Below are 13,478 nucleotides of genomic sequence, written 5' to 3'. Positions count from 1 at the left end.
CCCGTGGACATTATATATCTGGACTTTCAGAAGGCGTTTGACACGGTCCCTCACCAAAGGCTACTGAAAAAACTCCACAGTCAGGGAATTAGAGGACAGGTCCTCTCGTGGATTGAGAACTGGTTGGAGGCCAGGAAGCAGAGAGTGGGTGTCAATGGGCAATTTTCACAATGGAGAGAGGTGAAAAGCGGTGTGCCCCAAGGATCTGTCCTGGGACCGGTGCTTTTTAACCTCTTCATAAATGACCTGGAGACAGGGTTGAGCAGTGAAGTGGCTAAGTTTGCAGACGACACCAAACTTTTCCGAGTGGTAAAGACCAGAAGTGATTGTGAGGAGCTCCAGAAGGATCTCTCCAGACTGGCAGAATGGGCAGCAAAATGGCAGATGCGCTTCAATGTCAGTAAGTGTAAAGTCATGCACATTGGGGCAAAAAATCAAAACTTCACATATAGGCTGATGGGTTCTGAGCTGTCTGTGACAGATCAGGAGAGAGATCTTGGGGTGGTGGTGGACAGGTCGATGAAAGTGTCGACCCAATGTGCGGCGGCAGTGAAGAAGGCCAATTCTATGCTTGGGATCATTAGGAAGGGTATTGAGAACAAAACGGCTAGTATTATAATGCCGTTGTACAAATCTATGGTAAGGCCACACCTGGAGTATTGTGTCCAGTTCTGGTCGCCGCATCTCAAAAAAGACATAGTGGAAATGGAAAAGGTGCAAAAGAGAGCGACTAAGATGATTACGGGGCTGGGGCACCTTCCTTATGAGGAAAGGCTACGGCGTTTGGGCCTCTTCAGCCTAGAAAAGAGACGCTTGAGGGGGGACATGATTGAGACATACAAAATTATGCAGGGGATGGACAGAGTGGATAGGGAGATGCTCTTTACACTCTCACATAATACCAGAACCAGGGGACATCCACTAAAATTGAGTGTTGGGCGGGTTAGGACAGACAAAAGAAAATATTTCTTTACTCAGCGTGTGGTTGGTCTGTGGAACTCCTTCCCACAGGATGTGGTGCTGGCGTCTAGCCTAGACGCCTTTAAAAGGGGATTGGACGAGTTTCTGGAGGAAAAATCCATTATGGGGTACAAGCCATGATGTGTATGCGCAACCTCCTGATTTTAGGAATGGGTTAAGTCAGAATGCCAGGTGTAGGGGAGGGCACCAGGATGAGGTCTCTTGTTATCTGGTGTGCTCCCTGGGGCATTTGGTGGGCCGCTGTGAGATACAGGAAGCTGGACTAGATGGGCCTATGGCCTGATCCAGTGGGGCTGTTCTTATGTTCTTATGTTCTTAGAGCTGGCACAAGGAGTAGCCCCATAAGGAATTATAGGAAAGGAAAAACAGCAGAAAATCACACCAACTCCTACCCCCCCACACACACACTTTCTTATGACACATAGGATATAGACTACATTTGGCAACCAATCACAGCACATCAATACCAGTATTAAAGAACTTGCCATGACTCCAGCTCAGATGATCAGATGTGTGGCATAGGGCAATACCACTATCATCTCTCAAAGGGGAACTCTGATGATGGATACCATGGTGAAAGGGCATTTGACCATCACAACATGTATGGCAAAATAGTTTAACACTTATCTTCTCAGAATTCTTATTGCAGATATTCTGCCCCAGGAAGTTCCTGCAGACAGACACCCAAGTGGAACCTCTATTTCACCACCCCAACAGGAGAAAGACAATACACCTCACACAGGTAAGCCAAGAGGGAATCCCATGCTGCAATGTACTGATGCTGCACCTAATGCAGCATCTAATGCTGCATCTAATGTCTCTACCCCCCCATTCCTGTTCTGATCCTCCAGGATTATCCAGTGTGTCTCCACTATCAACTGTGTTGCCTAACCATCCCTTCCTTTTGCAACAGCTAAGAGCAGGGAGTGTTTTGTTCTTTTTGGTGAGTGTCAGGGATCCCAACCATTGCTTCTGCTGGCCAAACACTCATAAAAATCCCTTTTGTTTTTCAGTTCCATTGCCAACAGAGACTTGAACATTGTTCTTCAGAGTTCCAGGAGAGAGAAAGGTAATGTTCTAAGGCACCATTATTTCACCCCCTACTGGCACCACAGTTGGTTCACTCTGATGGCACCACTTGCTCACAAACACCTAATATGCTTCTCAAATCAGAGAACTGGCATGGCTGATGCTATTGTCTATTCCTTGTGACTCTCTCTGTGTTTCTTGTTGCTTCCCACAGACAGCTGTCCCAGATGTGAGGACATTGTGCAGACCCCAAAGGACAGCTGTAGCCTACCTACCCTTCATTACCAGCGGGAGCCCAGCTGCTGCTTGGGGATGTCGCTGACCTCTTTGTTCCAGGCAGGCCCATGTGGCTTTGCAAACCTCAAGGCAGACAGTGAACCAACTGGTGTAGCCAGATCTCACTGGCACCTGTTACTTGGCAATGACACAACAGCCTCTCTGGGAGATGTTCCGCAACCCCACCTGTGTGTTTCTCTTTCTGATGTTGCTCTATCACTGATAGTGTACAATAAAACTATTGTCCTGATCACACTTGTCACTTTGTTGGCATTAAGGATCCCTTCTGCCTACCTTAGTTGTTTCTGACCCTACCTTGTTTCAAGATGGTACTCTGTGGTCAGGAGGGGCCTCTGCTCCCAGAGTGCATAGCATCCTCACTCTGTGACTTCTTCAGGTGGAATCACTTCCCAGTGAGCGTCTTGTTCTCTGCTGCCATAGTATATGGTGGGCAGTGGCAAGGGGACAGGAGGGGCAGCATGCTGACAGCCATGACAGCAGGTCTTAGCAATTAAGCAAAGGGCATGGGAGTGTGTGTGGGTGTGACTCGCTGGGTAGTGCCCCCTTTGATAGGTCCATATGTGACAGCCTCCCAGCCAGGTGTGCCTTTTTGCAGTGATACAAGGTGTTAAATGCAAAATGGGGTGCTCTTTGCCAGGCTCCTGCTGTGGTTGGGTGGTCAGAGAGCAACTTTGTGGATTAGCTGGTGTGGGTTCTAGACTTGCCCCAGGGGTGTTTCTGTTCTGTCACGCAAAAGGTGCCTTGCTAATGAGAGAAAGGCTCTTGGCTGGGCTTGAACTCCTTTTGCCTGGCTCCCAGCCTGTGTCTTTGTACAGTGAGCTACTGGCACCTGCTTTGCTTAAGTGTTGTTGAAGCTCCCCTTGTGACTTGTCCAGTCTTTTCCCTGGCATAAGGGTTCCTTCGAGATGGTGGATGCCACCACACAGACTTGACCCCTTGCCATGGAGATGCCTGTGTGCTTGTTTCCTCTTCTGAGGAAGCTATCAATCTACCCTTGCTCTGTTCTGCTCAAAAATATATTCCTTGAGTGTGTTTATTTTTGTTAGTTGAGGGGGCAGTTCTTTGCTTTTGCCCCTTTGCTGCTGATGCTGCTGTAACTCTTGTGGGAGGTGGGGATGCATTCTTATGTTTTATGGGTGGGGTGTGGGGGGTCCCTGGGACACCTTCCATGGTTGTGGGTGGTGCCTATTGTTGTGTTGCTCATTCCTTCTGGCTGGCAGTGAAGAATCTCCCCAGTGTTGCTCACTCATGAGCCCTGCATTTGTTCTCAATGTCTGCTTAGTTCACCATGGTGGTGCCTCACTGGTTGCCATTGTTGGGGCTGGTTGGATGCAGCGGCTGGCTCTTTGGACATCACACCAATGACACATGGATGTCACAAGATGAGACACCAACGTCACGGCAATAATATATGAACATCATATGGATGATGTACCAACGTCACAATGATGACTCATGGATGTCACACCAATGATATGCCGATGTCATGGTGATGACCATATCACTGTGTGAATAACAGGCAGTATCAGTGTTTCCATGGATGCTGGGAGTGTTACTGGGAAGAGGTGTCCAAGAATTGCTTTTCCAGGACAGGCTTGGCATTTGGCCTTGTACTGGTGTTGGTGCTTTGCTGTGGCGTTACCAGAATGGCCATGGGATATGACAGTGGTCACACCAACATCTGTTCAATGTTTTGTCTGAATGTCTGAATAGGATTGGGCCAGTATTGTCTGCTGCTCCTGGAGCTCTTGACCTGCTTTATTTGTTGTTCTGAATATTCTGCAGCTCTTACATTTTTATGTTTCATTATAATTTTATTGTATTTGTTTTGGGTTTTTAAAAAAAGAAGTTTTATATGGTGTGTTAAATGGAAAAGCCAGATCTAAATAAGAATAAAATCAATAATTTATAGCCCAGTCCTATGCAACTCCCCCTATAGTGATGCACCCATGCCAACAGGCCACACACTGTCTCCCATGGGGTACTTTCAGTTCCTGGAGGCCTACTCAGGGAAGCCTCTGCTGGTTCACTGGGTCTACTTGGACCTGCACCAACAGTTTTTCTAGCACAAGGTCCTGTGGATCTGCATCAGGGGACTGAGGCTGGAAAAGGGTGTAGGATATCTGTAGTGCCACTACCCCCAATCAAGCCCTTGCTGGCCTCAATTTGCCCTCCTCCCCACCCCATCTTTTCCCTGTTCCTCCTGCTTCCTGCTTGCCTCTCACTCGGTGCATTGACTTGCTATAGCTGGCAGGCATCCTCTGGCACACAGACCTGAACACTCACTGCTTGTGGTGAATGTGGCATGTTGAATGGCATGCCACATTTTGTGACAGCCAAAAAGATCCTTACATCACTGGAACTCTAGTTCCAGCAGCGTAAAGCCATAATAGGATTGGGCTATTTTTGGGCTATATAATTCATTGTGTGTTAACTATGAACACTTAAACTTTTGTGTAGCACTATAGAGCATTCAAATCTCAGCTGCCCTATCATTTGCCATCCTTCTCGCTTTCTCTTTCTACAGATGGCACGGCCGATCCAGGTGAAGCCTGCAGACAGTGAAAGCCGTGGAGGTAGTTGTCATCTCTCCTTGTTTGTTTTGTTGCCCTGAAACACATCTCTCTGTTTGATCTACCCACTTTTGATTTGCGAAATGCAGTCCTTGGGTATGTGGCAGTTTGGAGGATGTGGGTGGAGCTTATCTAAATTCTGAGAACAGATGGTAGAAATCAGCAGAATTTGGAGGGTCAGAGGCAACGCCTGAAAGAAACCCCTGAATCATAATGAGAATCTGGCAGAATCTGGAATTTACTGGCAGGGGCGGCTTTTAGGCAATTGGGGCAATTTCACCCAATTGGACCCTGTGCTTGGTGGGGGCCCTGCACTACCCTTTCACCCACTGTTGCTTCCAACTGGTCTGAAATTGGTGCCATGTGGGCAGCAGCATGCGTGCCCCACACTTTCCCTGCCCTCACATCTCCCAGCACCATCCTCTACGCATCTCACTCCGGAATAGGCTGCTGCACATGGAGTGGGGAGGGGCAAAAGACGGGGAGCACTGCAGGCAGGGTGTGCATTTCCTCCCTCCTTCCAGCTGACCTCCCAGGTGCCTATTCTGCACAACTACTAAAGGAGTCCTATCCAGCTACACGGAAGTAAAAAAAATTTTCTTGATCTGGCTCTGTTCGAGAGCTAAAAATATTAGTAGAGGGCCCCCCTCAAAATTAGAGGGGGCCCCACAAAAGCACTTCCAATTGGGCCTTGCAGGTCCTAAGGCTGGCCCTGTTTACTGGCTTTTATCCTCCAGTAATGGTTGTCTGATATAATGTGACTTTCCAGCGTCATATGATTTTCCAAGTTCTTATGAACATATATAAAGATGTGACACTGCCTTATACTGTCAGGCTTTTGGTTAATTTAGTTTGGTCATCTCTACACTGACTGGCCACTGCTCTTCAGAGTTTCAGATAGGGAACTTGCCTAGACGTACCTGCAGGTGCCAGGTATCAGTCGGATTTGAACCCTAATCTGACTGACTAATCCTAGGCCCCAATAACTCAGTAAAATAAGTGACCATGACAACAGAAGCATTGCATACAACCCAGGATAGAATCAAGGCCATCTCTATTAGCCATTCAGCTAATAATAATAGGCAAGCTAATTCATGCTTGCCTATAATTAAGGACCAACATCGAGTGGTTAGAACAAGAGTCTTGCTTGACTCTTTGTTTCTGGACTCTTGCTGGATTTTGTTTCCTACAATAGCCAGCTGAATGTTTCTCAGTAGTCACAGGCAGAGGTGGTACCTTCCACCTGTTTTATGTCCCCAGCATCTGGTAATCAGAGGTAGTCTGCTTCTATACATGGAGGTTCCATTTTTTTACCCATTAAGTCTAATAGCTATTGACTGAACCTTCTTTCATACATTTGTCTGATCCTTTGAAAAAGCTGTCAAAGCCAGGGGCCATCACCATATCTTGTTGGCTAGGAATTCTATACATTTAAATTTCTGTAGCATCTCAGTTCCTTTCATTTGTCTTGGACTCACTGCCTATCAGTTTTCCTTGATTTACCTCAAGTTCTTGTTCTGGAAGACAGAAAACAATTTCTCACTATTCATACCTTCCCAACTCCCTGAACATTGTTTATAATTTTATTATGTATTTATGTAAAAGTTCATGAAGAGATTTTCATAGCAAAATACTGTAAATGCAAAAATGACTCTCTGACACAAAGGGACTCATAATCTAAAAAAGGATTATCACAAGAGAGGTAGCAGGAAAGAGCCACTGGGTGGGATGCTATGCTGGGGTGAATAGGACAGTCACTCTCCCCCTGCTAAATGTAAGAGCTACCTCAGCCCTTTTGGGACAGGGAGCCATTTAGTTATTTGATTTTTCTCTGTAAACCGCTTTGTGAACTTTTAGTTGAAAAGCGGTATATAAATACTGTTAATAATAATATGAAGTACCTCAGTTACCAAAGGCATAAAACTTGTCACTCTGCCCTTTGTGGCTAATCTGCACATTCTACAGAATCACCACTAGCAACAGGCTGCTAGAGGCCTTGGTGCAAAGCCCTGCACTAGGACCCCCATTGTTCTCCCTGCTGGCTCCCATGACACCAGACCCCAGTGGCGCATTGGACAATACCGGTAGGGAATTCCATAACTGTGGTGCCACTAAAGAAAGGCTTATCCCTGTGCCACCACCCCTCTAACTTGGAATAAAAGTGGGACTTGAAGGAGAGCCCCTTAAGATGATCTAAGAGATCGGGCTGGAATTTATGGGAGAAGATGGTCCCTCAGATAACCAGGACCCAAACTGTGAAGGGCTTTAAAGATTAATACTAGTACCTTGAATTGGGCCTGGAAACAAATGGGCAACCAGTGCAGTCACTGAAGCAGCCATCCAACAGACCCAAATCGCCCAGCTCCAGTAACTACCCTGACTGCTGCATTCTGCACTAATTGCAGCTTCTGAACCATCAAGGGCAGCCCCACATAGAGTGCATTACAGTAATCCAGTCTTGGTCACTAAGGCATGAACCACCGTGGTCAGGTCCGATCAACTCAAGTACAGCCGCAGCTGGCGCACCAGCCACAGCTGGGCAATCACACTCCTGGCCACAGCTGCCACTTGACTTTCCAGGGAGAGCTGTGAGTCAAGGAGCACTCCCAAACTGTGCACTCAATCCTCCAGTCAGAGTGGGCAGATGACTGAGGGCCAAATTCTATCCAATTTTCCAGTGCTGGTGCAGCTGTGCCAATGGGGCGTACACTGCATCCTGTGGTAGGGAGGCAGTCACAGAGGCCACCTCAAGGTATGGGAACTTTTGTCCCCTTACATCAGGGCTGCATTGCGACCATACCAGTGATGGAAAGTTAGATAGGGTTGGGCCCCGAGTACCTGCATCGAAGATTTCCTGACGAGGAGGACCTCCGTCTTTTCTGGATTGTGAGAGATGCCCCATGAAGGGGGTCTCTGCACATTGCCTAGCAGGGTACCGAGGGTCAGCTGGTTGGTCTCTTGGTGTCCCCTGGGCAGGTGTGTCCGCCTCCCTGGGGTTCCCTGCAGGGGAAGCCTCAGACCAAAGCAGGAGGAGGAGGTTCATGACACTCTTGTCCTCCTCCTCCCTGGAGGCAGGACCTGAGGCCCTTGGCCTTCAGGCAAGGACTCCAACCTCCTGCCTTCACTCTCCAGAACTACCTGTCATCACATGCTTCCCTGTTTTTATTCTCCCCGGCCACACCCTTGGCTCCTCCTCTTCCTCCTTCTCCAGGCTTAAAGGGGCCCCAAGCCTAGCCTGTTTCTCTCCTCTCTGGTGGTTAATGGTGATCCTGCCCTGCTCACTGCTCTAGTCAGGTGAGCTCTGGGGGGACCATCTCTTCCACCCAGCTGCCCTGTGTCTCGCCTGGTCAGCTGGCGAGGCAGCGGCTGCTCTGTGGTTTGGCAGTTCTGTCCCTGGCTCGCAGCCAGGTAAGCCGGAGGTCATACAAAGTCTTGACCCCTGACAGGATTCAATTTCAGATTTCAATCTCATGCCTCCAGAGCACTGCAGGCTCCAATACCTCTGGAGCAGGGATGTCCAAACATTTTGGCAGGAGGGCCACATCATCTCTCTGACACTGTATTGGGGGCCAGGAAAAAAAAAATTAATTTACATTTAAAATTTGAATAAATTTACATAAATGAATTTTTTAGAGATGGAATTTATATGAATGAATGAAGGTCTTGCAGTAGCTCAGGTCTATTTAAGTTTACAAAGGTTTACAAAGCAAGGCCTGCCTTTCCTTCACTGTCACTGCTGCATCACAGACATGAAACAGCAAGCAGTGTAGGGAGCCATCGTCCCACAGCTCAGGTGAGAGGTCAAACAATTGTCCTCATGCTGAGAGCAGTTGCGTCGGGCCAGCATGGGCTCCAGCAAGTCTCCGGAGGGCCAGAGACTCATTGGAGACTGGGGACTCCCTGAGGGCCGGATTGGGAGCCCCCAAGGGCCACAAGTGGCCCCCGGGCCGGGGTTTGGGTACCCCTGCTCTGGAGGAAAGGCAGAGGCCAGTCACTGGTCAGTTCTCCTCTTGCTGCTGTTTCCAAGCCCACCAGTTGAAGTGAGAGGGGTGGCAGCTAGGAATAGGGCCTTCTCAGGGGTGGTGCCCCATTAATAGAATTCCCCTGGAATTAAGAATAGCTCCCTCTCTGGAGACCTTTCAGTGGGGCCTCAAGACCTTCTTATTTATGGAGGGGTGGTGCTTTTTAATGATTTTTAATAGTCGTAATCCTGGGTGTTTTAATGTTTTAATTATTCAAGGGCGCAATCCTAACCAACTTTCCAGCACTGACATAGCTGTGTCAATGTGGTGTGCATGGCATCCTGCAGTGGGGAGGCAGTCAAGGGGGCCCCCTTAAGGTAAGGACGTGTTTTGTTACCTTTACCTTCGGACTGCATTGCAGCTAGGTCAGTGCTGGAAAGCTGGTTAGAATTGTGCCCTTAATGTTTTAATTGCTCATATTGTTTGAGTTCCCTTTCATGTGGAGAGGATAAACATTAAATAAACAAAGACACTTCAGATGAAGGACACAAGGTGTCTGCTGCAACTGCAGGCTGCTCATGTCCTAGCCATTTGCAGACTGCTGAAGATGCACAGGAGCTTCTGGGGAGTTAGATGTGTCCAAAAATAAGAGGAAAAAATGGCAAAAAATAGGAGGGGAAACAGGGCATCTATACAGTTCTATCTATACAAATAGATACTAGACATGATGGCTATATAGAATCCCCATGAATCAACAGTATACCTTTGAACACCATGTGGTGGGAGAGAACTATTGCCTTCATGCCCTGCTTTGAGAGCTTCCTGGAGGCATCTGGTGAAACCACTTCCAGGGTCCACTCGAGTCACAGGGTGTCAGGCTGATGAGCTAATCCAGGGGTGTCCAAACTTTTTGGCAGGAGGGCCACACCATCTCTCTGGCACTATGTCCAGGGGGAGGGGGGAGAATTCATTTACATTTCAAATTTGAATAAATTTACGTAAAGGTATGTAAATGAATATATTAGACGTGGAACTTATATGAATGAATGAAGGTCTAGCAATAGCTCAAGGCTTATAAAAGGCTTTGCACAAAGTAAGGCCAGCCTTTTCTTCACTTCTGCTGCAGCATCACAGACATGAAACAACAAGCAGTGGAGGAAGCCCTCGTCCCACCACTCGCACAAGAAGTCAAATAGTTGCCCTCACACTGAGAGCAGTTGTGTCGGGCCAACATGGGCTCCAGCAAATCTCTGGAGGGCCAGAGACTCGAGACTGGGAGCTCCCCGTGGGCCAGATTTGGAGTCCCCAAGGGCCGCAAGTGGTCCCCGGGCCGGGGTTCGGGCACCCCTGGCCTAATCTAACAGGGAGGTTCTTTTGTTCAGGCTTAATCATGATTTATTCTTATGGTGCTTTATAGACTTTGATTTGGCAAAAAAAAAAAAAAAAAAAGACAGGTGCCTGATCCCAAAGAACGTACAATCTAACATACAAGTTATGGTGGGCACAGGATAGCTCCCAAGATACATCTTCATGCACAAAATCTTCCATTCTCTCCAAAATGTATTGTTTTGCTTTTTTCAGATGGCAAAACCGACTGTGGTTTGTCATCCGTTGCTATTCCTATCCCTTTCCCACACATACCTTCCTCTGCCCAACCTGCCCATCTGGTGGTGACTTACAACAGTTTCTGGGAAATTAGGGGTTTCCTCAGAAACGCTACTCCAACAGTGGGAAAAAAGAAGAGAAGAGAGAAAAAATACAAGTATTTTTGTTATTTCTAGACAACCAACCTTCAAGGCCATAAACAAACTTCAGTGGTAAGTAGTAGTATACTTTTTCACTATGTGACACAAAGAATAGAGTGGCAATTTCACTATGGGGAAAGCCTGTGGGGGGGTACTTTGGATGAATCAGAGGCAAAAAGAATTAACTCCCTATCTTTTTGGCTGTCAGAGGCAGAGTGAAGAAATCCTGATGTAGAAAGGGACCACAGGTTTAAGTTATCCCATTAATTTTTTTTTCTGTATATAGGAAATTAGCTCATTGAAGAAATGCTACTTTAGGCCCCTTGTCCCTTATATCAGGGCTTTTCAAACTGGGGTGTCTCAACGCCCCAGCCTGAGAGCCCTGGTCACTTTCCCCTTAAAGGGTGGGGGGAAGGCAGAGACGTGGTCACCAGGATCGCATCGCTCAGGGGGCTGCAGGGACTGGGATGCACTCACCAGTCGCTGCAGCAGCCTTCCTGGGGTGCAGGGAGCCCTGCTTAAGTGCCTGCAAGGCTCCTGGAGTCTTGAAAGCGTGCAGAAGTAGAGCGCAATTGCTGTGCTTTCACTTTTCAAGACCTGGGGAGCCCTGCCCGGGTAAGACGTCTCGGGGCTGGAGGATGTCATCCTGGAGAGGGGGGAAACAATTCCCTAGGGGGGACCCCTTCTTCAGGGGACAGGTCCGTATCTGAACGCACTCAGGATACTCCTCGGCGGGAGGGGGGTCGGGGTCTTCTTGTAGTGGGTGATTCGATTATCAGAATCTAACCCATTCTAACTCATTCACCAATTCAATTCTGTACTTATTATATAATACTTAAATTCTTAATTCCTCAATCTTCTTCTTCACAAACCCTCTTAATAATCTCAATTCGGTTCCACTATAATTGGCTCTTATGTCCTTCTACTTGGCATACAGCCCAAAAACACAGGTGTTCAATTGCTCTGGGAAAGTTCAACAAAGTCTGTTTTTTCTGGGTTTTTTTCTTTCAACCCTGCTCCACTGTCATCCATGTTCCTCTTGCAGGATCCTTTCTCTTCCTTTTTCCAGGAGTTGTATCTTCATTTCTTTGAAAAAATCCTTCAGCCGTACTTCATCCATCATAACTCTTGTATTATTATGTCCACCCCAGACAATCAGTTTAAACGGAAAGCCCCAAGTGTAATTTATATTTTGTTTCCAAAGCTTTTCTGTGTACACTTTCCACTCTCTCTGTTTCTGAATTGTCTCTGAAGCCAGATCCTGATATATCTCTATGTCCACTCCTTCATATATTAACTTGTTTTTACTCCTTAAAGCACTTCTTAAAGCATGGTAGACGGCCACCTTTGTTGTATAGAAATCAAATCTTACAGTTATATCTCTGCACCAATTCTGATTTCTCCTTCCACCAACTCTATGAACATGTTCTAACTGCTTTTCTGTTATCTGCAGGTCAGGGCAGACATCTTTAAACAACCTTGTACTTATGTCCTTAACTCTTCTCTCCTTTCTCCCTCAAAGTTTCTCAGTCAAATTCTGATGACAGCCACGGTTCTCAAGGTCTTCAACCTTATCTCTCAGTCTTTTAAATTCATTTTCCATAATATCAGTCTTCTCCTGCTGTTTTTGCACCATTTCAAATGCTTCATTGGCTATCTGTTCAGCATTTTCAATGTTAGCCTCCACGTTAGAAAGTGTTTCTCTTAATGGAGCAATAATAGCTTCCATGTTCATTAGTAAATCCTTTCTTAATTGCTGTAACAGCAGTTTCATATCACCACATTGGTCAACATCTATTTTATCTTCATTATTTTGTGCTCCTTCCCTTTCATCTCACCGGCTTTATCCTTGGTAGAATCTTCCAGGGAGGACTCTGCAGATTCAGCTTGCTCCTGCTCTTCCAGAGAGCGTTCCAATCTTTTGGTTTGTGGTATCCTCTTTGATCTAGTTACACTTTCCCAGTTATTCTTAATCTTTCTATGTAGGTTCAGATTTAATTATTCCATAATAGGCAGGTTTGGAGTGGAGCTGGTCTTCTATGCTGCCATCTTTGTTGCAGCAAGCCACACACCCCCAACAGAGGACAGGTGATTCTGGATTTAATATTGTGTGGTACTCAGGACTTGGTTAGAGATGTAAATGTTACTAAGCCATCAGTGAACAGTGACCATGCTGTGATCCGTTTTGACATGCACTTCAGGGGAAGAGTACCAGGCAAATCTCTCACAAAAACTCTTGACTTCCGACGAGCAGACTTCCCTCAAATGAGGAGGCTGGTTAGAAGGAGGTTGAAAGGGAAGGTAAAAAGAGTCCAATCCCTCCAGAGTGCATGGAGTCTGTTTAAAACAACAGTAATAGAGGCCCAGCAGAAGTGTATACCGCAAAGGAAGAAGGGCTTGACTAAGTCCAGGAGGGTGCCCACATGGCTAACAAGCCAAGTTAGAGAGGCTACAAAGGGTAAGGAAGCTTCCTTCCGCAGATTGTTATTGTTGCTATTATTATTGTTATTATTATTAACTTTATTTATATAGGGACCCAAGGCGGCTTACACAATGGTTAAAAACATTAATTAAAATAATTTAAAAACAAAATAAAAACATATTTGCAAAACACATAAATGGAAGTCTTGCCCTAATGAGGAGAATAAAAAGAAACATAAACAGTGGCAAAAGAAATATATATAAGAAGGTGATACAGGAGGCCAATAGAGAGTATGAGGAATGCATGGCCAGCAACATTGAGGGGAATAATAAAAGCTTCTTCAAATATGTTAGAAGCAAGAAACCCACCAGAGAAGCAGTTGACCCTCTGGAGGGGAAGGGGAGATAAAAGGAGACTTAGAGATGGCAGAGAAATTAAATGAGTTCTTTGTATCTGTCTTCACGGCAGA

General features: G+C 46.5%; 1 protein-coding gene across 46 annotated transcripts in view; it reads left to right on the top strand.

The window, feature by feature from the left end:
* CELF5 (CUGBP Elav-like family member 5) overlaps nt 1-13,478 on the top strand; it is a 123,905-nt gene that overhangs the window by 71,491 nt on the left and 38,936 nt on the right. For 25 of the 46 annotated variants that reach the window (XM_066635348.1, XM_066635323.1, XM_066635318.1 and 22 more), the window contains exon 3: nt 4,835-4,883. In XM_066635348.1, coding sequence (XP_066491445.1) covers nt 4,835-4,883 — 49 coding nt within the window. Of the gene's footprint in view, nt 1-4,834; nt 4,890-11,916; nt 11,921-13,478 lie in introns of all 46 variants that reach the window. The other 21 variants (XM_066635357.1, XM_066635334.1, XM_066635355.1 and 18 more) reach the window with 3 other exon arrangements.

The sequence above is a fragment of the Tiliqua scincoides genome, chromosome 8 (genome assembly GCF_035046505.1).
Source record: "Tiliqua scincoides isolate rTilSci1 chromosome 8, rTilSci1.hap2, whole genome shotgun sequence".
Taxonomy (NCBI): domain Eukaryota; kingdom Metazoa; phylum Chordata; class Lepidosauria; order Squamata; family Scincidae; genus Tiliqua; species Tiliqua scincoides.
This window is presented reverse-complemented; position numbering and strand designations above follow the sequence as displayed.